Here is a 23,240-nt window from a genome sequence, read left to right on the forward strand (position 1 = left end):
TGTTTACTACAATTTTTGTTAGCTTCTGAACTTTGCACTGGCTTGTGTATAAGTGCTAGATTGCTGCACAGGCCAGTAGCTGACTAAAGTCATTGGCCTGCCAACAAGGTAATATCTGGAATACTTGACATATCTATAAGCAACTTCACTACTGATTAATAAGGTGTCAAGAGTTTTCTGGGTTGTATCAACATACACTGCGCCTTGTAGTTAGGGAGTAAAGTTAGCTAAGAGATGGACATCAGGGCTTAGATTTTCTTAAATAGAAACAGAAAATACTCAAGTCAGACAATATCTGTGGAGAGAAACCAAGTTAACAAGTGGAATTTAAATGGCAGCAACGGGGGTCTCGCTGGCCAGCTAGAGAGCTGGCAGTCGGAAAGGGGATGGTGGGGGGGTGCATGACTGGTTTTCAGCAGCTGAAATGCCTGACAGTAAGGGAGTCGCCCCAACCCGGGTTTTGCCATTGGGGCACCATGCATGGTGAGTGCCCTGCATGATGCTGACTGAATACCAGCAGCGGCAGGATGAGGCCTTTAAATGCCCACTTTAGGGCCTCAGTTGGCAGCAGGGAGGAAAGACCGTCCATGAGCCCCTCCTGCCCCAGGCTGAATTGGGGCAGAGGCTGGTAGACAGTGGAGTCCCCAACTGGCACCATCTCGCTCCATTACAAGTCCCCCACCACCCCCACCACAACCCCCCATCCCCCCCACCACCAGACACGCTTTGGGGGAGGGTATTAAATTCTGCTCAGTGTGTCAAGTTGTAATGACCCTTCATCAGAACTTCTTAGGTATAACAACTGTATTGAGCCACCACTTTTTCATATGGCTCTGTGCCCAATGCCCTTAAATACAGGCTTTAAGAGATGATTTGCGAAGGATAAGATAACATATAAGCTTACAAATATACAAGACATGGTTCCAGTAAAAAAATTACCTTCCATTTATATTTCACCATAGGGTGTTGCAAAGCAATTTAAAGCCAATTCAGACAGGTTTCAAGTATAATCACTGTTGCCATGCACAGAAATGCAGCAATCAGTTTTTGCATGATGCCACCACCAAATGCATCGTCCCCTTCCTTTTCAGCATTCTGAAGGAATCATTCCCTCCAATCACACCCCCCTCAAAGCTATTTGGAACATCCTCTCTCAGTCGCTCAACTTCCCCTATCTATGTCACCTCAATATTTTCTCCAAAGGGAATGCAGAAACAGGGACACGTGAAAAATCATTGAAGATGACAGGACAGGTTGAGAAAATGTTTATAAAGCCTTATGGGATACTGGGCTTTACAGAACACAGAAGAAAGTTATGAGCAACCTTTATAAAATACTGGTGGTTCAGTCTCAACTGGAATGTTATGTCCAGTTCTAGATACCAAACTTTAGAAAGGATGTGGAAGGCTTTATAGAGTGTACAGAAAAGTTGCAGGGTGAGGGACTTCAATCACATGGATAGATTGGAGAAGTTTGTGTTGTTCTCCTTAAAAAGGTTGAGAGGAGATTTGACAGAGGTGTTCAAAATCATGTGGAGTCCAGGCAGAGTAGATAGGGAGAAACTGTTTCTATTGGCAGAAGGGTCAAGAGCCATATGACACTGATTTAAGGTGAATGGCATAAGAGCCAAAGGTGACATATGGAAAAACCATTTTACGCAGTGGACGATTAGGATCTACAATGCCCTGCCCAAGAATGTGCTGGAAGCAGATTCCTTCATGGCTTTTAAAAGGGAATTGAATAAGCATTCGAAGAGAGGAAAAAAAACTACAGGGAAAGGGTGGGGTTGTGGGCTGGCCGAGTTGCTTTTTGAGAATGTAGTCATGGACACCATCGGCCAAATGGCCCCCTTTGATTCTCAGTTCAGTAAAAACTAAAGCAGCATTGAGGCAACCTTTTTTCCCCCCAAACATCTCAGTTTGAAGTTTGCCCTCTTGCTTTTCAAAATTATTTTCCAATGCAATAAAGAACCTGAAATATTTTCAATACAGCTGGCTGAAAGGGCACCCGGGAAACCAGATACACGATACATATGGACATGCTTTAACTCTATGACCCAAATTCAGTTCAAGAGTCACAGGTTTGGGAAATATTAACTCCAATCCCAGGCTTTTGGGAGAAGCTGAGGCCCTCAAATGTGAACATTTTAATATAGCCATTAAAATACCTCTCATAATTTGATGGACAAATTGAGAGAGAAGAGTGTGATTTTTTTTCACTTTAATTTTTGAAACCCCCAATTTGGATTATACATTTTCGTTAGGGGGAAAAATATTTTCAGAAAACATTTTGCAAGAGTTGTGTGTACTCAGCAGCCAGATTATACCATGCAATGGCCTGACTGCACAATAAAATGAATTTCAATAGACCAACAAAAATATGGGCGATGGAATTTGTAATGAGTAAAGGTGATGGTCAAGTATCAAACACAAGGTCTTGACCACAAGTGCTGTATACAGGGAGTCATAATTGTGTCAACTTCAGCTGAAACAGGGTTAATGTTGGAGGAAAATTAGGAGGGCATGCAGCCAGAATTCAGTCTCCATTTTAAAGTGCTTGTTTTTATATTGCCATTCTAAATTCCGATGTCCACATTTATAATGGTACAGCAACTGTCTATGCAAATCTGTCATCCTGTAATGATAACTACCTGCCAGTGATGACAGCGCATCACCTCCACAGGTAGCAAACTAATTAGTGAGACAATTTTACAGGCAGTTCCAGGATTTTGACTCAGCGAAAGTGAAGGAACAGCGATATGTTTCCAAGTCAGGGTGGCGAGTGTCTTGGAGGGGAACTTCCAGGTGGTGATGTTCCCATGTGTCTGCTGTCCTTGTCCTTCTCGAATGCAGCGGTCAAAGGTTTGGAAGATGCTGTTTAAGGAGCCTTGGCAAGTTCCTGCAGTGCATCTTATAAATGGTATATACTGCTGCCACTGTGCGTCCGTGGAGGAGGGAGTGAATGCTTGTGGATGGGGTGCCAATCAAGCAGGCTGCTTTGTCCTGGATGGTGTCAAGCTTCGGGTGTTGTTGAAGCTGCACTCATCCAGGCAAGTGGAGAATATTCCATCACATTCCCAACCTGTGCCTTGTAGATGGCAGTCAGGCTTTGCTGAGTCAGGCTTTGCTGAGTCAGGTGGTATGCTACTCGCCACAGGATTCCCAGCCTGCTCTTGTAGCCACAGTATTTATATGGCTAGTCCAGTTCAGTTTCTGGTCAATGGTAACCCCCAGGATGTTGATAGTGGGGGATTCAGTGATGGTAATGCCATTGAATGTCAGGGGGCAATGGTTAGGTTCTCTCTTGCTGTAGATGGTCATTGCCTGGCGCTTGCATGGCACAAATGTTACTTGCCATTTGCCAGCCAAGCCTGGGTATTGTCCAGGTCTTGCTGTATTTAGACATGGGCTGCTTCAGTGTGAGGATTCATGAATGGTCAACATTGCACAATCAGCGAAAATGTGTCATTTGATGTCCAATTTATAGTTTATATTCAACCACAATTTGCCTGTTAACTCATGTTAATCATGTTTCTTTGTTGATTCTTAAGTAAGTATTCTTGTGTTTTAAATTGTCGAATCTTGTGGCTTTAACCACTCACCACTAAGTAGGATTTTTAATTTCATCTACTTAAAAAAAAAGTTACTGGTCTCTACTGAGATCATAACGCAATGTGCACAATGAACCTGTGGGAGTGGGTTAAGGAATAGAGCTCAACCAATACAAGTAAACACTGGCCTTTTCAATCAAGATTATGATGTTTAAGTATTGCATAGTGCTCCGTGTCATGTCCGGTTGTTATACAAGTGCTAAAAGAACTCTTCTAATGTTGATTCACTTAGGTTTTATTGCTTGGTCAGCTTACAACTCGGCTATTCTATTCAAGCATTGAAATTATGTGACTACAGATACAAATTTGAGTATATTGAAGGCATAACATCCAAATGGCATCTACATAAATAATTTATTAAGAATTTAACTGGCATTTAAAAGGCACAAAGCCACTGGTGACAGCCTTTATTAAAGTCGCTCTTGATATTATTATAGCTTGGCTGCATCACTGCTTACTTCATATTTTCCTGCCCCATATGAAAAAAAAACCACTCACTAACAATGCAACACAAATTATTACTTATTTTATCATTGCTGATAAAAGAGACATGCTGTCCATACTCATCATCTTGCACTCATCAGGACTGATGCAAGAATGCCAAATTTCCAAGAGGGCAACAATGTACACTGCATGTGAAAAGGGTACTGATTGGTTGGCACATCAACTCTAATTGGTCAGGGGGTTCCCTCGAGAATGCACCAAGGAATTACTGTATGCTTTTGTTTAATGGTGGTGGCAATGCCTGGACATGTTCCTTTCACTTGTCATGGACAGATCCCTGCATATGAATATATGTAGTCTCTAGCAAGCCTAAGTGAGGTTAGAAGCTACATATATTTGTACGCAGAGGCCTGTCCTCTGTTGGCAAAACGGACATGTGCAGGTACTGCAATTTTTTAAAAAATTAAGCAAAGGCCCAGGGGGAGAATAGCTCCCTGATAAATTGTCTCTAGCAATGGCTCGACCAGAGTCGACTTGCCAACCACCAATAAGCACCCTTTTCTCATGCAGTATAAATTGTTGCTCCCTTTGAAATTTGGTATTCTTGTGTCCCCCCCCCCGATGAGTGCAAGGCCTAAAGCTTTGGCAGCTCGTCTCTTTTCAACAATATTCAAGTTCTGTACTACCAAGCAACTACTACACCTCAAAGTCTATTCCACAAACGCACAATAATCAAATACCTCCAAAGCTTTAGCTTTGTTTGAAGCTTGTTAGTTTTGTAATCGTGTCCTAGCTTTATGCTACAATTAATATTGTCATTTAGAATCAAGAAACAAATATTACTTTTCACTGGTTTTCCCACATTGTTCCTTCATGGGACTTTATCTGTGCCAGACATGATTCTGGCAGAGAAGGTAGTCAACAGAACTATTATCACAAAGCTCCTCTAACGTTGCTTTATAGTAGGAGGCTGGAGACATGGAAGAATCATTTGGGTTGATGAGCATTCCAGTTTTCCGAAGGCTGACAAAGGATATATCCTATCTGTTCACTCTACAGACGTTGATTGAGTAACAGCCCATTTTCTGTCATGTGTGAATTTCACTCTATACAGCACTGCTGTGTATGGTGCCGCAGGATGAAGGCATTTTTCTACCACTCCAATTTGAAGGAAGCTGGAGCTTCAGTAAGTTCACAGCCATCCTACCATGACTTTAAGTGAACACAGCAAGGGAAAATCTTTACTGAAAAGATTTGAGATACCACTCCTGAGATTTTACTGCTTGATGACGGGCTATGTGGATGGCAACAAAAACTGCTATTTTTGAATATGATTCCGAGCTATTAATTAATTCTGATTCTATTAAAGCAACCACATTTCTAACATGGCAACAAAAACATTCCTTTGCTACTTGACCATTTTTCTCCAAAGAGCACCAGAAAATAAAAGACGAATTCGGGTGCAGCTTCAAAAGTATATTGTAATTTGTAACACTCAAAGTTATTAGCAATTTTTAAAGTCACTTCTTTAATGTTTAAAGCCTTCTCAAAACAGTTACTTGCTTCAAGCACTGCAGTAAAATCAGTAATACTCCCCAGTTCCTTTTTAATTAATATGACTCCATTAACTCTACTCCATCCAAATAGTCGTATGTCATTTCCAGTTAGTTACAAACAATCTCACCTCAAATGTTTAGTCAGAATTACAACTATGAGATAAATACAAAATAATCTGCAAATGTTAAGTTAATTTCCTTAATGGCATAGTTGCTCACAGAATGTTTATTTCTGAAGAAACCTGGGGACATTAAAAAAACCTCAAAACCACTTAGGTATCCAAGAATTCAACTCCTAAAATGGGTAGTTGTACCTTTAGAATTTTACATGGGTCTAAAATTTATCTTGGTCGATAAAACTATTTGCTGCGGTAGCACTATTCGGTAGCACTTCATAAACTATAGAGTGATGCAGTCAATTAGAAAATCAGTCATTTAATCACTATGGCATAATAAAAACTGTGTTAAAAGAAAGCAGCCAAGGACATACCCACTCTGCTGTTCAAGTGACAGAGCACTAAAGTCCCACCATAAGTTACACAAAGGAAATTACCCAATCTGTTGACCTCTGCAGAAGTGCTACGAAAACTCTCTTCACGTTACTTTTTAATACCGATCATTCATTGTACACTGTCAGACAGAATCAGTTCAAATCCCAATTTACAGCAATTACATGATGCTTGCTTTCAGTGGATTGCTCTACAAATTATTCACCAACTTGTAACACAATATTCAGCCAGAAAGTGAGAATATATTTTCTTGTAAACAAAGTACATCCAACAGCCTCGAGAGTTATTGCACATATTACCATTTAGCTCACTGGCTACTCAAGCAAAATTGTAGCTTAGTATAAAATCTATTTGAATCAAGTTTGTAGAAATCAGCAATAATTGGGCAGGTGACATCAATTTCTGAACTGAACCACCCACAGCTAAAACACTTAAGCCATTAGCCTGAGATATCCATTTCACATTGCATCTCCTTATGACAGTGTTTCGGCCTAGAGCAAGCTAGGTCTCTATTCACCTGTCTACCAACCTTTGTTCAGTTCTGCTCACATCACTAGCTTAAAATCTAATGAAATGCTGGGAATACACCAAGTTTAGAAAACAAATAATGTGACAAGTACTTTTTAAAATATGCTGAGGAGGATTTCGTGAATATTAAGTTACCAATTTGCGAAATCTTTTGCAAATTAAATATTCACTCCGACAGCAAAAAGTTACAGAATATAGTTCAAGCAATGTTAACTACTTTAGAAATTGGACAAACTTAATTAGCACCACTAATCTTTAAAAAAAACTGAGTTACTATCTGCAATGTTCATTGATTCTTCAAACATTGAAACTTAATGATACATTGATAACTTAATAGTAACACTTTTTAATGTCATTATCAGCAATTTTTGCAACACCAGTTCCTAAAATCAAAGAGGGGCAAGATGTCCAAATTTTAAGTAAAAATATCAAAATTATATCCTTGAATAGATGGACAGACCGATGCAATGACCACCATTCAATATCATTGGGACCATTAAATAAAATTCTCCCAAATGAAATCAGCACGAAGTTGCAGTGAATCCTCCACTATCCACCAATGTCGGGGGAGGGGGCTCAGAATGCGAAGGGAAACAGAAAGAATCAAGAGTCAACATTTTGATGTTGCGCATTTACCGATACCCAAAAGCATCAGAATAAAGTCAAGGCTGATGCAAACTAATGGAATTCATTTTTTTTTTGGGCTGTGAGGGCAACTTATTTCAGTCAACAAAAATTAGGGTTAGCATGAGGTGTTATGCTGTGAGGTCCTGGAAGGCTCTGTGCCACAAAAATTCTAGACGGTAATGTGAAGGCAGCATAGATAATGGAGTTCCATCGCATAGCTTTTGATCAAAACTACAGTTCTGTTGGTTTCAAAGGGTTGGACTCAAAACATCAACTCTTTCTCTCTCCACAAATGCTGCCAAACCTGCTGAGTTTTTCTAGAACGTTGTTTTTATTACAGTTCTGTTGGAATGCAAATACTTTGATTGAGAAGTATCAGAATCCTTTTTGCCCAAATAATTCTTCTCTTACAAAAATTAAACTGCATTGACTAATTTCATCCAATAATGAAAGTTTACAAACAAAATTCCAGGATTGATAGAGATGGCATTAAGTGTTTTATTGTGTTAAACCAATTAATTTAAAATGCTGGAAATGCATCTGTTTTCAACACATGCACATTAATTTCACATTGCAACCAAAATCCAAGACTGAGAATAAAATGAGAAATCTGGTAGAACTGCATTCCCAAATCAAATTAGCACTGCTGTTGATTCAAAGCTCGATGCTAAAACACAAGTGCAGTAAATAAACACTTCATCAGTAGCTGTTAAATCCTTTTGCATGCTCCAGAAATGACTGTTCATATTTACTGTAACTTAATACTTGCATTTACAATTTAATCTTTCTTGCTCAGCTCCCCACCCCACCACCAATCCGCTAACTTGGATATACATTCTTTGTAATATTCACCCAACGTTGAACTTAAGAGTCTTCTGAAAAGCATCAGCAGCTAACTTTAGTGCCCCAGAATCAATTTCGACTTTAAACTTCTGTGGAGTTGGCATGTAGTGTAATTTTTGGAGATGTCAACTCTATGGTTTAATACTTCCAGCTGCTCAATTTCAGCCCCTGCACTGGGTAGTATTAGATTACAAACTCAATACGTCAACTGCATTTTCTCTTCCTGCAGAAACAGCAAGGTAACACAATGTTTAGACAAACCCAATGTGAGCCTCCTCCGATATATATCCGATTCATTCCCAATATATCAAAAGGTTGTTATTTCTACTAAATCATGACAATCAGGAGTAAATAACTTCACACCACCAATGCTTAATAGCTTGTCAATAGTAAATTCAAAAATGCAGAACTGTGGAATAAACAGATTACAAACTTGCAAATCAAATCTACTTCCAGCACACTATTTTCTGAACAGAAATACTACATTCAATCTTAAAAGTGAAGTCAGAGTAAGAGCTTTAGATCCCAGTACAGCACTGACAGCAGAAGCAGCTGTTCAGTTATTTTCTGTTATAAAATTTGTTTAAAGTTCTCTCATTTCCGCTGCTACCTTCCCTATCTCCAAAAAAAAACTCAATACAAGACTTAAGCATTTGCATGCTTTTCCACATTAGCTCCATTTCAGTCTCGGAGTGTAACCTCTCACCTTCATTATTAGCAGTCAGCCTGTCAAAGTCTTGTCTTAGCCATGACACACAAAATATAGTTATTTTGAGTTTATTCCACACACTTCACATTAAACTTAAAGCTGAGAGTGTCCATAGCCATGCTCACCTCCGTGCCTCAGTTCACAGTCTGTTAAATGTCCCGTTTGAATGAACTGCTGGCTCTTGTATTGCACACTCTTGAAACTACTCATTACCTTGGCTCTACAAGGCAGCAATCAGCTTCACAAAGTCCAACTAAATTTTTCTCAATGCCCATCCCATACTACTGAGCATGTGCAGAATAGAAGAAAAGCAGTTTGCAGAGATGGACAGTTGCAGCTGGAAACTCAACACAGCTAAATCTGACCACACCCTAATCAACAGAAACCAAGGACAGTGCTTAAAGGAGTCTTTAAAGTTTGGTTCACAGAATTAAGCCCACAGCTTCATTACCTAAAACCGAGAGAGTGTCTCTCACTCCTCAAATAAGACCACGGTTTCAGCAGTTTTCCGACCAGTTAAATTCATTACAAAACACAATACAAAGCCAAATGCAACACCAAAAGCTTGTCAAAAATTCTAACAATGTCATATACTCAGCGATTTGATAAATCTTGATAAAGTACACACGTAATACACATCCTCAACAGAGTGTCATGTTCCCAGGAAGCAACCTTCATATCAGAAGATTACTTGTAACTCAAGGTCAGTACTTCGGCATGCAGCAAGGTTTATACACCTGTATGTGTTCGTAATTTGAGGAACATAAAAGGTAAAAACTTCAAATCCACTGAAACGCAATTCTACATTCACCCACATATTCACCAACTCTGTCTGAAATACAAAGACCCAGATCAAGCAAGAATTTAGTTTTCTATTTGTACATTGAATAAGTAAACTAGGCATATTAGTGCAAAACAAGTTTCATTTTAAATGAGAAAGCTGCACTGTACATCGACTTGGCCTATAGCTACACAATGACATCATTAAGTTACATCTGAGCTGTTTCAGGTGCTTATAGCTGCTTTCACGCAGAGGCATCACTATAGACAAGACAATTCATTTCCATGAAGGTTACAGGAAAATTAGAATGCTCCTACTTACTACATAGTCTTTGCTGCAAATTTACACGTGAACATTGCACACGGCCAATGTCAGACTCGGTCATCATGTTCCTCGGGTGTAGAGCCTCCCAACACACCAAGACTCGATCAAATAAATGGTGTGTGCCTCAGTGAGTGCCAAGGTTTGACTCTCCATTTCCAATCTTCCTCCCCAAATTCCAGAATATTCTGGTGCGAGAGTCCGAACAACTTGGGAAAGTATGTTAGCACACCTACCTCTAGCACTACTGGCCTGCTAAAACTAATGTGCAGCTCCTCAAGATAGCAAGCTGCAGTATCAATTTTATCTCAAAACTGCACTTCCCGGAAAGTTCATTTCACAAGTTTATTCCAAATGTGATGCTTTGAACGAATCAACGATTCCTTCCCTATATACTGTTTAGCATTTGCAGCCAAGATTAAATCAATATAGGTTATTGTGCTCATGAAGAAAAAAAATGAATCATGCAGCATCTTAACAGAATAAATATCAGCACAGCTTTTAAAAAAATTAATCGCCTCCTGACATCCATGTTAGAAACTGAACAACTACCTCACTGTACACAATGCCTGGTTTGAGGCTGCGGTTTACAGGTGATTGCGTGTTAGACACCTGTGGAACTCTGCACTTCAACACTGGTGAAGTATATCACATCTCAATTAAAGGGGCGCTGAATATCTTTTTTAGATTTTTAAGCACAAAACAATTTGTCTCCAGCATGTCTGATCATCACTTCTATTCCTTCATCAAAATGTTCCAACATATTTTTCAACCTCAAATTAAACTCCCACTGCCCCTCCATTTGCTAAAGCTGTTCCTCTTCAAAGCCAAATAATCTCTCTCCTCAACAAGTCTTAAAATTCTAAAATCCAAGTCTATCCAATATTTTAATACTTCTGGAAAAGTTTCTCTAGTATTTCTCGCACACCCTCAGGCAGTTAGCAAAAAAACTCTACACAAAGAGCAAGTGCCTAACTTCACCTCTGGCCTTTTCTGACTTCCCTCACCCTTGCAACTTGTTTCGTTTTTCTCCGTTTTATCAGCAATACTCTGGATAACATTTCTCTGAACTTTTCTCTTTCCAAGCATATTGCTCTGCATGTCCTTCCACCTATCTACTGTAGCAAGGCACCTCAGTTCTCTTTTGGACAAGATGTGGCCAATAGGAGCAAGAAACCAACAGAAGTAGTAATTCATTGCCAATATTTCAAAACACTACCTTCCTTTAGTTAGTTTGCAGGCAGCTTTTTATATAAAAAAGGCTTAATGACATCTAAATCATGCTCCTAGATCTACACAGTCAACCTTTTCACTCCTGCAACAGTGGCCTAGTTTCTAAACATTAAAAATTGACCTTGTCCAAAGTTGTGCCACAAGTGAACATTCAACAATCCAACCGATTTTACGTTAAGTAGTGTTTATTCTAACATTCATTACCAATGATATCCTCCACACCGCAACTTGCAGCAGACTCAGTTTTTAAGATCCTTTCTCTCCCCTTCTCAAACATATAAATGTCTCAAGTGGCCCTGAGAAATTTTTCTTATCTACACACGAGATGAAAAATTTTAAACAAAGAACTACTTCAGAAACTCAGCCAGATCACGCCTTATGTCCACTATTTCATCAGGGGGAATACAGCAGACCTGTCAACTTCATGAATCTATTACTGGCAATAACACACAGTTCTAACATTTGGCAGTTACCATTTATGGTAGCGTTGTGGTCTCCTCACATCTAGTGCTATGTCAATTATTTACAGACACAAGATCAGATTCAGATTCATTCAGTGTTTGTTTAAAAACTCAGGAATGTTTCTGGATGTTTCTGTAAAACAGCACTATCCTGACCATATTCACATCAGTAACTGTAGGGCAGACACCAAGTTAATTTATTAAAACAGCTTTTCAAAGTTGTGATAACTGGTACCAAGTCTTTATAATGCCAAGTTATTCTCATTCACAACTTTCACATTTCTAGTTAACCCATTTTTGACAGATATACAAACAATCTGGTCTCCACTACAGTCTACTCATTTTAGTTGCTAGTTCCTCATAATGCGACTTTATCCGTTCCTTGAAAAAGAACTTGCACTGAGAACTTTGTCTACACTTAGCTAAACTGATGCTGGGTGGGGAGTAGGTAGCAGTGAAAGGGGCAGTTTATTTTCCACGCAGCAAAACGCCTTTCTATAGATCTACATGGGTTGAAATGTGTGCAAAACCTCGGCATTTTCCAGTAATGTCTGCTTCAGTGCCCCTCTGTGAATACTGGGTGGGGAAAGGAAATTCTTCCATGTGTCACAACTCATTGTTAGTGCGGGTGAGTGCGCTGTAATGTCAAGCCCCACTGTTCCCAGAGCCGTGACAAATGTGAAAAGTTTGATCGGACCACCAAATTGCCCCATTCTACCTGTTTAATTTAGGTTAACAGAATACGAGCACCAGGTTTGTAAACTTAACAAGTAGATAACTGTTTATTAAACTAATTGTCTTTAACTAGTGGCAAAAAAGAAATATGAACTGCTAACTTCTATCTCAATAACTTAAAACTCTACCCTTGTTAAACCCCTATACACAAACACACAAAACATGGATTTTAAGGGTGAGATAAAACAGTTCAATAGCACTAATGCGGAGTGCAGGATTCGATGGGTTGATTTTGATTGATGTCTTCCAGGTTCCTTGCAGTTTGTTATTGAATTGATGAGGTGGTCTCCCAGCACTTTCAGTCTGTGGTTCACTGGTTGAAAACTTGCTTTTCAATGTCTCTACTGGTGATTTTTCCCCTTTTCCTCTTGACAGGGGTTCTCAGAGAAAGCAGGTTACAGAGATGCGAGGGATAGCCAGCTAGCTATTACCTAAGAACTCGGAGCAAGAGTAGGCAATTCAGCCCTCGCGCCTGCCCCGCCATTCAATACGATCATGGCCGATCATTTTGGCCTCAACTTCAATTTCTCGCCCTCTCCCCATAACCTTTCAACCCGTTACTAACTAAAAATCTGTCTATCTCCTCCTTAAATTTATTCAGCGTCCTGGCATCCACTGCGCTTTGAGGTAGTGAATTCCACAGATTCACGCCCCTTTGAGAAAAGTAATTCCTCATCTGATTTAAATCTACCACCCCTTAGCCTAAAACCATGGCCTCTTGTTCTAGAATGCCCCACAAGGGCAAATATCCACTCCACGTCTACTTTGTCTGTCCCCTTTAGCATCTTATATACCTCAATTTGATCTCTTCTCGTCCTTCTAAACTCTAGCGAGTATAGGCCATAACCGCTCAATCTCTCCTCATAAGACAAGCCCCGGACCTCTGGAATCAATCTAGTGAACCTCCTCTGAGCCGCCTCCAATGCAATTACATCCTTCCTCAAGTAAGGGGACCAAAATTGTGCACGGTACTCCAGGTGCGGTCTCACCAATGTCTTGTATACTTGCAACAACACTTCCCTATTTTTATACTCTATTTCTTTAGCAATAAATGCCAAAATTCCATTTGCCCTCCTTATTACCTGCTGTACCTGCATACTAGCTTTCAGCGATTCAATGCATGAGGACACCCAGATCCCTCTATTATGGCAGAATTGCTGGAATCTAACAAACACAGGAGAGGTTTCAGGTCTTCCCTCTTTGCAGGCTAGGAGCTATCCTGCCTACACTGATGCCATACAAAACCCTGGTCACCTGGTCAGGAGCCAATTAAAATGTTGTCGTCAGGCAGTTCCCCCTAGTCCAGAGTTCCTTTCCGACATGATCCTGTTCCTTTATGACACCCTCTGTTCCAGGATAGCAACATTGTATATATTCCTCATCCTGCTCCAGTGAACATGTCTTTCAGCTGCAGCCATGGTAGTTTTTAAACCCACAGTCCAATTTTAAAGCTACAGTCCATGAAAAATGAAAAGATATGTTCTTTACAACATTACAAAAAAAAAAATATGTTCTTTACACATGTTTGCAATTACCACTTCGAACACACAGGGGGCAATCACAAAGAAAAGTCACTTAGTAGAGGGCTGCCTGCAAATATGAAACCAAATTCTTGCCTCAGTCAACACATTTAGAAGGAGAGAAAGTAGGGTGGATGGCAAGGCAGGAAGAATGGAATGCTGGCCAGTCTAGGAAGACTAGGATACAAGTGAGTCGAAGTCATGCTTCAGCTCTGATTGGACCACACGTGGAGTACTGAGGACAGCTTTGGTTGCCACACCTTAAGGAGGATATACTGGTCTTGGAAGGAATGCAACAGAGATTTACCAAAATGATACCTGGACTCCAACGGTTACATTACAAGGACACATTACACAAAGTAGGGCTGTATTCCCTGGAACTTAAGGTTAAGAGGTTACTTGATCGGCGTTTTCAAGTTATTAGGGTATATTGAGACAAATTATTTCTGCTGGTTGGGGAATCTCAGACCAGGCAGCATGGTTGAAAAATTAAAGGCAGATGTTTCAGGAGTGAAATTAGAGACACTTCCACACAAAAAGACTGGTAGAAGGTAGGAACTCTTCCACAAATAGCAGTTGATGCTCACCCAATTTTATTCAATTTAAATCGGAGATTGATAGATTCCTGTTAAGGGATAAGGGGCAAAGTCTGTAGAATGGCGGAACATGCGCGGAAGTATGAAATAGCCTACTCCTGTGCTTTTGAGCCATACTTATAATGATTGGCAGAGCAAGCTTAAAGGACTGAATGGCCTACTCCTATCTTGTGTTATGATCTGAAGTAACCTCCGCCACTATAATCCAAAGGATTCTAAATCTTGAAGTAGAATCAGAGTGGTTCTATGTAATTTATAAACTGTGATTTTAGTGACATGCTAGTGTCTCTCAGCCGATAGTCCTCAGGAAGCTGTCTCAACTGGGCGATAAAGCTGTCAGTTTTAATATGAGGAGGGGTTTGGTGGTGGTGGGGGGGGGTGCTAGCCTGAAAAAAATTTCATCAGCCCAGCCACCAAATTAGACAGATTCATTTTAGGGATGGCACCAGCTGCACGTTGAGAACCAGGCCACTATAACTAATAAATGCAGCTCTAGTTTTTTTTTTGTTTATTCATTTACGGGATGCGGGCATCGTTGGCTAGGCCAGCACTTATTACCCATCCCTAACTGCCCTTGAGAAGGTGGTGTTGAGCTGCCTTCTTGAACTGCTGCAGTCCATGTGGTGTAGGTACACCCACAGTGCTGAGAGAGGCAGTTCCAGGATTTTGACCCAGTGACAGTCAAGGAACAGCGATATATTTCCAAGTCAGGATCGTGAGTAGCCTGGAGTTGCACTCGTCCACGCAAGTGGAGAGTATTCCATCACACTCCTAGCTTGTGCCTTGTAGATGGTGGACAGGCTTTGGGGAGTCAGGAGGTGAGTTACTCGGCGCAGGATTCCTAGCCTCTGACCTGTTCTTGTAGCCACAGTATTTATATGGCTAGTCCAGTTCAGTTTCTGGCCAATGGTAACCCCCAGGATGTTGATACTGAGAGACTCAGTGATGGCAATGCCATTGAATGCCAAAGGGTAATGGTTAGATTGTCTCTTGTTGGAGATATCCCACAGCACTTCAATTAACTAAATCAAACTCTCCTTCACAAAAGGTAGAGAAATTGAAACTCAAATTTAAATAGGTATAAATCATATTTGGGGAGGATGGCTGAGAGTGGTGAGAAGGACAGAGAAATTGCATTTAACCCCATTACAACTTTGGGTGTGCGCAAAGAGTCTGATTTTTCACTTCCTATGATCATAATTGACAGTTAAATTACTATTCACACCTATAAAAGAAATCAGTGTGGAGGTTGGTAGCTCCTGGGGTTGGGATGTGCGGGGGGCAGTAGAAGTGTGGACTGTCTCTTCTGGGCAAAGTGATGCAATGCTGACTTCACATTAACAATTCAGGCAAAAGCAAATGTTAAAAAGTGACGTTTCAGATACAAAAGTTGCAGAGTTTGAAGTAGTACAATTTTATTAGAAAACCAAATCATCTACTTTGTGTCAGTAAAATCTGTGTATCTGGCTGACATTTCATAAGCAGATAACATACACTGACATTCCAGCACGGTACTTCAGAGCGTGCCATGTCTTCAGAGCAATGCGTCATACCAAGGTCCTGACTGATGATGGGCGGGTGTTAAAAATCCAATGGCACTATTAAAAAGGAATGACATTTCTCTCTCAAATCAGCACCAAACACATTAACTGGCCATTCATCTTGGGTTTTTGTGGCATTTGGTTATGCATAAAATGGCTGCCACTTTTGCTCACAGAAAAACTGCACCACTTAAAATTAATTGTATTTCTAAGTGTTGTGTCAATGCAGAAGTTCAAGCCTTTGCTACTTCCTTCCATTAAGATTTCCTAAATAAACATGGGTTTTGAAACAACGCACAATGAAATTTACCTACAAAACTGCCAACAGTAAATTTCAATTATCATACTTCATGCAAGCAATCCCTTTGTGATTCAATTCTTTTGCTTTAAACTTCAGAGCAGGTCAAAACTGAGAAACCCTTTTATTTGCAAAGTTAAATTATACTAGCTCATTTTTATCAAACAGTATAAAGCTGCAAGCAGCCAAATGTTTGCAAAGACGTTATAAGTTGCAACTAATTCAAATTCTAAGTGACTGACAGGAGAGCAGCTAAACTTAAAACCTCATGCTCATCGGTTATGCATCACCGCCTCCAGTTACAAAGATTCCCATGCATGATTGCTTGATGATAGTTATACAAAGCACAAACCAATGCAATTCTTCTCCATGTACAACAGTTGTTCATATACACAGGTGGCTCAATTTAACAACAGTGAGTGCTAGACTCAAGCCAAAATTCCAATATGAAAACAGGTGCTCACAAAACATAGGTTTGGCTTCTGAAAGTGCTGTTTTAGGTCATTTTGAGACCTGATTATTTTCAGAAAGCTCAAATCAAAAATACATTCTGTGCACAGACTTCATAAATAATATTCACAAGTCCATACAGTTAGATTGCATTCTATTATCACTGATTTGCTAAAACTGAACTCAAACCAATCGCATTTAATGCAGAAGAGGACAAGAAATTGTGAAGTGCTAAAGAAATTATGCTGCAACATTTATGTTCAAATGAAGCCAAGAACCAGCATGGTCTGTATTCTGGCACCAACTGCAAGGACAAGTTAAAGAAATAGAAATGTTGGCCTCCCAGGATAAAATTAAAATCACTGAAATGCTAGATTTACAAAGCCATTTAGAGCAGTACTGAGCGGTGCAGACCCAAGTTAGTTAGCTCATCACAACCAGGGTGGGCAAGAAAGAGAAACCACAGCTGTTGAATGTGGACTGTAAGATTCTATCCAAAGTCAACGCCAATCGGGTCAAGTCCACTCTGGAATTGGTGATCCACCCTGACCAGACCTGCGCTGTGCCTGGCAGGAAGATCTCTGACAGGCTTGCACTACTCAGGGATACGATTGCCTACGTGCAGGACAGGGGTGTGGACACCTGCCTCCTCAACCTGGATCAGAAGGCCTTTGACAGAATATCGCACACCTACAAGGTGAATGTGATCTCCAAAATGGGGTTTGGGGAGGGAATCCACCACTGTATCCAACTGCTCTACACTGTCAGTAGCGGAGTGTCAATCAATGGGTGGGAATCAGATAGCTTTCCTATTAAATCTGGAGTCTGGCAGGGCTGCCCTCTCCCCCCTGTCGTGTTTGTGTGTTGCATAGAACCTTTTGCTGAGTCCATCAGGAAGGATCCGGGCATAAGAGGAGTGACGATCCCAGGCAGTGGAGGCACTCAGGTCAAAGCCTCCCTCTACAATGGACGATGTCGCCGTCTTCTGCTTGGATCTGCTGTCGGTGCGCAGACTGATCCACACCTGCGACCAGTTCGAAATGGCCTCGGGAGCCAAGGTAAATCGTGGGAGGAGCGAGGCCATGTTCTTTGGGAACTGGGCTGACCGATCCTTTGTCCCCTTCACCGTCAGGGCTGATGGCCTGAAGGTGCTGGGGATATGGTTTGGAGGGGCCGGGGCATGCGTTAAAAACTGAAAGGCGCTAGTGTCTATGGTGCAAAGGAAACTGGGCAAGTGGGAGCAACGCTCCCTCTCCATTGCGGGAAAGAACCTGGTCATCAGGTGTGAGGCACTCTCGCTGTTGCTGTACACGTCACAGGTCTGGCCCATTCCGGACTCCTGCACGATGGCGATCACCCGGGCCATCTTTCGCTTTATCTGGAGGTTGAAAATGGATCGTGTCCGCAGGGACGCGATGTATAAGCCTCTAGATAAAGGGGGAAAAATTGTGCCCAACGTTGACCTCATCCTGATGGCCAGCTTTGTGTGTGGCTGCATCAAGCTGTGCGTAGACCCTCCGACGCAAACACCAAGTGTCACTACGTGCTGAGGTTCTACCTGTCCCCGGTGTTGTGAAGGATGGGTTTGGCCACGCTGCCGCGGAATGCTCCAAGTAGTTGGACTGTGCAGTGCCACCTGTCCCTCGTGGAAAAATTTATGCAGAGAAACACCTTTGACCACAATCCATCAGGCAGTGGTTGGCACGTAATGTCTTAGAGGCCCTGCAGGAAAAGGAGATGGTGGATTCTGTCGGATGGTTCCCCAAGCAGACTGTCAAAGTCATTTGGCGGAATGCCTCATCGTCAGAACTTTCCAACAAGCACCAAGATGTAGCTTGGCTGGTGGTGAGAAAGGCCCTCCCCGTCAAATCCTTCCAACACGCCAGGAGTCTCATCCTCTCTGCATGTTGCCCTCGGGGACGAGACCGTTGTTCACCTCCTTGTGGATTGTGCCTTTGCAAAGAAGGTCTGGAGAGGGATGCAGTGGTTTCTGTCGAGGTTCATCCCGAGCAGTTCTGTGACACAGGACTCTGTGCTCTTCGGGCTGTTCCCAGGGACACACACCGAGACAAACATCAACTGCAGCTGGAGGATCAACTCGGTGAAAGACACTATTAGGTCTGCCCGAAACTTGTTGGTCTTCCAGTGCAAGGAGTTGTCCCCGACCGAGTGTTGCAGACTGGCACATTCCAAGGTCCAGGGCTACGTGCTGAGGGACGCACTAAAGCTTGGGGCAGCCGCCACAAAGGCACAATGGGGAAAGGCCGCTGTCTAAGACCTTTCTGCCATAGTGCACTGAGGGGCTGGGAATTGTATAGACCCCTCGGGCTGTACGGCTCACAATGAATGTACGCATTGAATACTAATTGAATTATAATTGTATTGAAGCACCTCAGAGTGCAACATGATGCATGTTGATAACTCCAATACCATTGCCTGACTGTCTGTAATGACCATATTGAAACAACTGTAAAATTCATTGTTTGTATTGAAGCACCTCGTGATCCATGTGTAAAAGCTGAATCTGATTGTACTTTTTGTGATGGCGATTTTGTCATGCTCTTCCAGATATTTTATGAATAAAGTATATTTTCCAAAAAAAAGCGGAATAACAACAGCCAACCAAGGTACCGGGTTGTTGAACAGCGATCGCTGCAGGGAAATGTATCTTATGCAGAAAACATTAGAATTCGGCAGACTTATGACACTCCCGTCCCCCACACCCCACCAGGTAAATCAAAAATTTACATTCAGAAGCTGGGTTCACAGCTTCCTGGGATGTGGGCATCGCTGGCTAGGTCAGCGTTTATTGCCCATCCTTTGTTGCTCTTGAAGGTGGTGGTGAGCTGCCTTCTTGAACTGCTGCAGTCCTGTTAGGGAGGGAATTCCAGGATTTTGACCTAGCGACAGTGAAGCAACGGTGATATATTTCCAAGTCAGGATGGTGAGGGGAACCTCCAGGTGGTGGTGTTCCCATGTGTCTGCTGCCCTTGTCCTTATACATAGTAGCGGTCGTGGGTTTGGGAGGTGCTGCCTAAGGAGCCTCAGTGAGTTCCTGGTACACATTGCTGCCACTGTGTGTGGAAGTGGAGGGGTTGACTGTTTATGGATGGGGTTCCATTCAAGTGGGCTGCTTTGCCCTGGATGGCTTTGCACTTTCAGTGCTGTTGGAGCTGCACTCATGCAGGTGAGCATTCCATCACGCTCTTGACTTCTGCCTTGCAGATGGTGGACAGGTTTTGGGAAGTTGGGAGGGGAGTTACTTGTCACGTTATTCCTAGCCCGTGACTTGCTCTTGTAGCCACAGTATTTGTATGGCTGGTCCACTTCGGTTTCTGGCCAATGGTAACCCCCAGGATGTTCATAGTGAGGGATTCAGTGATGCTATAGCCAACAGGAGATGGTTAGCTTCTCTCTTGTTGGAGGTAGTCTTTGCCTGGCACTTATGTGGAATGCATGTTACTTGCCACTTGTCAGCCCAAGCCTGGGTATTGTCCAGGTCTTGCTGCATTTGGACATGGGCTGCTTCAGTATCCAAGGAGTTGCAAATGGTGAACAGTGTGCAACGATCAACAAACATCCCCACTTCTGACTTTATGGAAGTAAGGTCACTGATGAAGCAGCCAAAGATGGTTGGGCCTAAGACTACTACCCTGAAGAACTCCTGCAGTGATGTCCTGGGACTGAGATTATTGACCTCCAACATCCGTCACCATCTTCCTTTGTGCTAAGTATGACTCCAACCAGCAGCGAGGCTGCAAGCAGCCAAAACAAGCATTCACTGCCTTCAACATCCACACACTCGCACTTTGAAGCAACAGTCAATGATTCATGTGCAATAGGAAAGGGCTTATGCAATGAAAAAGGGCTAACTAATAATCTCATTTTAAATGAGCCTCGAGGGAAGAGTGACCATAATATGAAGGAATTTTACATTAGGTCTGAAAGTGATTTAGTTCAATCCAAATCTACGGTCTTAAATCTAAACAAAGGAAACTACAAAGGTATGAGAGGTAAATTGGCTATGGTAGGTTGGGAATTTACAATAAAGTATATGACGGTAGACAGGCAATGGCTAGCATTTAAAGAATTAATATATGGTTAAAACAAATTTACATTCCTTTGAGGCACAAAGACCCAGCAGGAAAGGTGATCCAGCCATGGTTAACAAGAGAAGTTAATGATTGTATTAGATCAAAGGGAGATGGTCAGGGAGATGTTGGCATAGTGGTAAAGTTCACTGAACTGATAATCCAGAGGTCCAGGCCAATGCTCTGGAGGCATGGGTTCAAATCCCACCACAGCAGCTGGTGCAATTTAAATTGCATTAAAAAGTCTGGAATATAAAGCTGGTCTCAGTGATGTTGACCATGAACTATCACTGATTATCATAAAGGACATTAGTGAACCAGATGAGTCTTTAGACTCGCAGCAACGTGGCTGACTCTTAAATGTCCTCTGAAATGTTCAGTTCAAGGGCAATTAGGGAACATAGGAACAGGCCATTTGGCCCTTTGAGCCTGTTCCACCATTCAATAAGTTCATGGCTGATCTGCTAGTTGTTTCCTCCCCATAACCCTGGACTCCCCTAACAAAAATGTGTCTAACTTTACCTTGGGTAAGTTCAAGGACCCAGCCTCCACTAGTTTCCAGGGAAGAGGATTCAACACACCAACCTCCCTTAAGGGAACAGGTTTCTCCTCCTCTTTCTTTAGCTCTGAAGAGTCATATGGACTCGAAACGTTAACACGGTTTCTCTCTCCACAGACGCTGACAGACCTGAGTTTTACCAGCATTTTCTGCTTTTATTTCTCCTAATCTGTCTTCAAAGGAAGACCTCTTATTTTTAAAATTATATCTGCTAGTTTTAGTCTCCCCAACAAAAGGAAACAACCTCCAGGTATCCGTCCTATCAAGTTGTCTCAGGATCTTATAAGTTTCAATAAGATCACTTCTCATTCTTCAAAACTCAATGGGTATAGGGCTAACTTGTTCAACCTTTCTTCATAAGGCAAGACCTTCATCCCAGGAATGGTCCAGTGAAACTTCTCTGAACTGCTTCTAAAGCAATTATATCTTTTGTTAAAACGAGACCAAAGCTGTACACAGTATTCCAGTTGTGGTCTCACCAAGGCCTTGGGCAGCTGCAGTAAAACTTCCTTACTTTCATATTCCATTCCTCTTGCAATAGACAACAACATTCCTTTTAGCTTCCTAATCAATTACTGTACCTGCACACCAACTGTGTGATTCATGCACCAGAACACCTGGATCCCTCTGTACCGAGTTCTGCAATCTCTCTCCATTTAATTAGTATTACTGTTTTTCTATTCTTCCCATCAAAGTGAACAAGTTCACATTTACCCACATTATACGCCATCTGCCAAATTTTTGCCCACTCACTTAAGCTGTCAATATCCCTTTGCAGACACTACCGCCTCTTGACAACTTACTTTCCTACCTATCTTGGTGCCTTCGGCAAATTTAGCTATCAGGCATTCGGCACCTTCATACAAATCATTAATATAGATTGCAAATGGTTGAGACCCCAGCACTGATCCCTATGGCACTCCACTAGTTACAGCTTGCCAATCTGAAAAAGACCAATTTTTCCCTACTCTTCGCTTCCTGTTAGCCAACCAGTCCTTTATCCATGCTAATATGTTACCCCTACACCATGTGCTCTTAGCTTATGTCGCAACATTCAGTGGTATCTTACCAAATGCCTTTTGGAAATCCAAGTGCACCACATCTCCTGGTTCCCCTTTGTCCACCTTGAATGCTATTGTCAAAAAAAACTAACAATAGTTAAATATGATTTCCCTTTCACAAAGCCACGTTGGCTCTGCCAGATAAAATTGTGATTATCTAAGTATCATGCTATAACCTCCTGAATAATGGATTCTCGTACTTTCCCTATGACAGATGTTAGGCTAACCAGCCTATAGTTTACTGCTTTCTGCCTCTCTCCTTTATTCAAGAAAGATGTTATATTTGCTATTTTCCAAGTCGCTGGAATTTTCCAGAATCTAAGGAATTTTCGAAGATTATAACCAATGCATGTGCTATCTGTGCCGCCACTTTTTAGGCCCTAGGATGCAGGACATCTGGTCCTGGGGACTTCTCAGCCTTTCCTAGCACCCTTTCTGTGTGATTGTATTAAGTTCATCCGTCTCTATCATCTCTTGATTCTCAAGAATCTTTGGGAAGTTTTCCAAGTCCTCCACCGTGACGACAGACACAAAATAGCTGTTCAATGCCTCCACCATTGATTTGTTTTCCATTATCAATTCCCCAGACACTCTCTCCAGACAGCCAACACTAGCTTTAGTTACTCTTTTCCTATTCAAATACTTGCAGAAATGATTACTGTTTTTATACTCCTGGCTAGCTTTCTCTCATATTCTGCTTTCTGCCTCTTTATTATCTTTTTAGTCATTCTTTGCTGGTTGTCAAAATCTGTCCAATCCTTTGACCT

The 23,240-nt window shown here is 41.7% G+C and overlaps 1 protein-coding gene across 13 annotated transcripts in view; it reads right to left on the bottom strand.

The window, feature by feature from the left end:
• The window catches only part of arvcfb (ARVCF delta catenin family member b), a 360,264-nt gene that overhangs the window by 159,606 nt on the left and 177,418 nt on the right, over positions 1–23,240 (bottom strand). The window contains exon 1 of one of the 13 annotated variants that reach the window (XM_078554496.1): positions 11,366–11,445. The exons of 8 other annotated variants lie outside the window; for them this stretch is intronic. Coding sequence is in view for 1 of the 5 variants with exons in the window: in XM_078554488.1 (XP_078410614.1) it covers positions 8,824–8,829 (6 nt within the window). In the remaining 4 variants the exon portion in view is untranslated. Of the gene's footprint in view, positions 1–8,026; positions 8,185–8,823; positions 8,846–8,951; positions 9,100–9,928; positions 10,377–11,365; positions 11,446–23,240 lie in introns of those variants that run through there. 4 more of the 13 variants (XM_078554498.1, XM_078554495.1, XM_078554488.1 and 1 more) reach the window with 4 other exon arrangements.

This window comes from Cetorhinus maximus, chromosome 12 (assembly GCF_964194155.1).
Source record: "Cetorhinus maximus chromosome 12, sCetMax3.hap1.1, whole genome shotgun sequence".
NCBI lineage: Eukaryota > Metazoa > Chordata > Chondrichthyes > Lamniformes > Cetorhinidae > Cetorhinus > Cetorhinus maximus.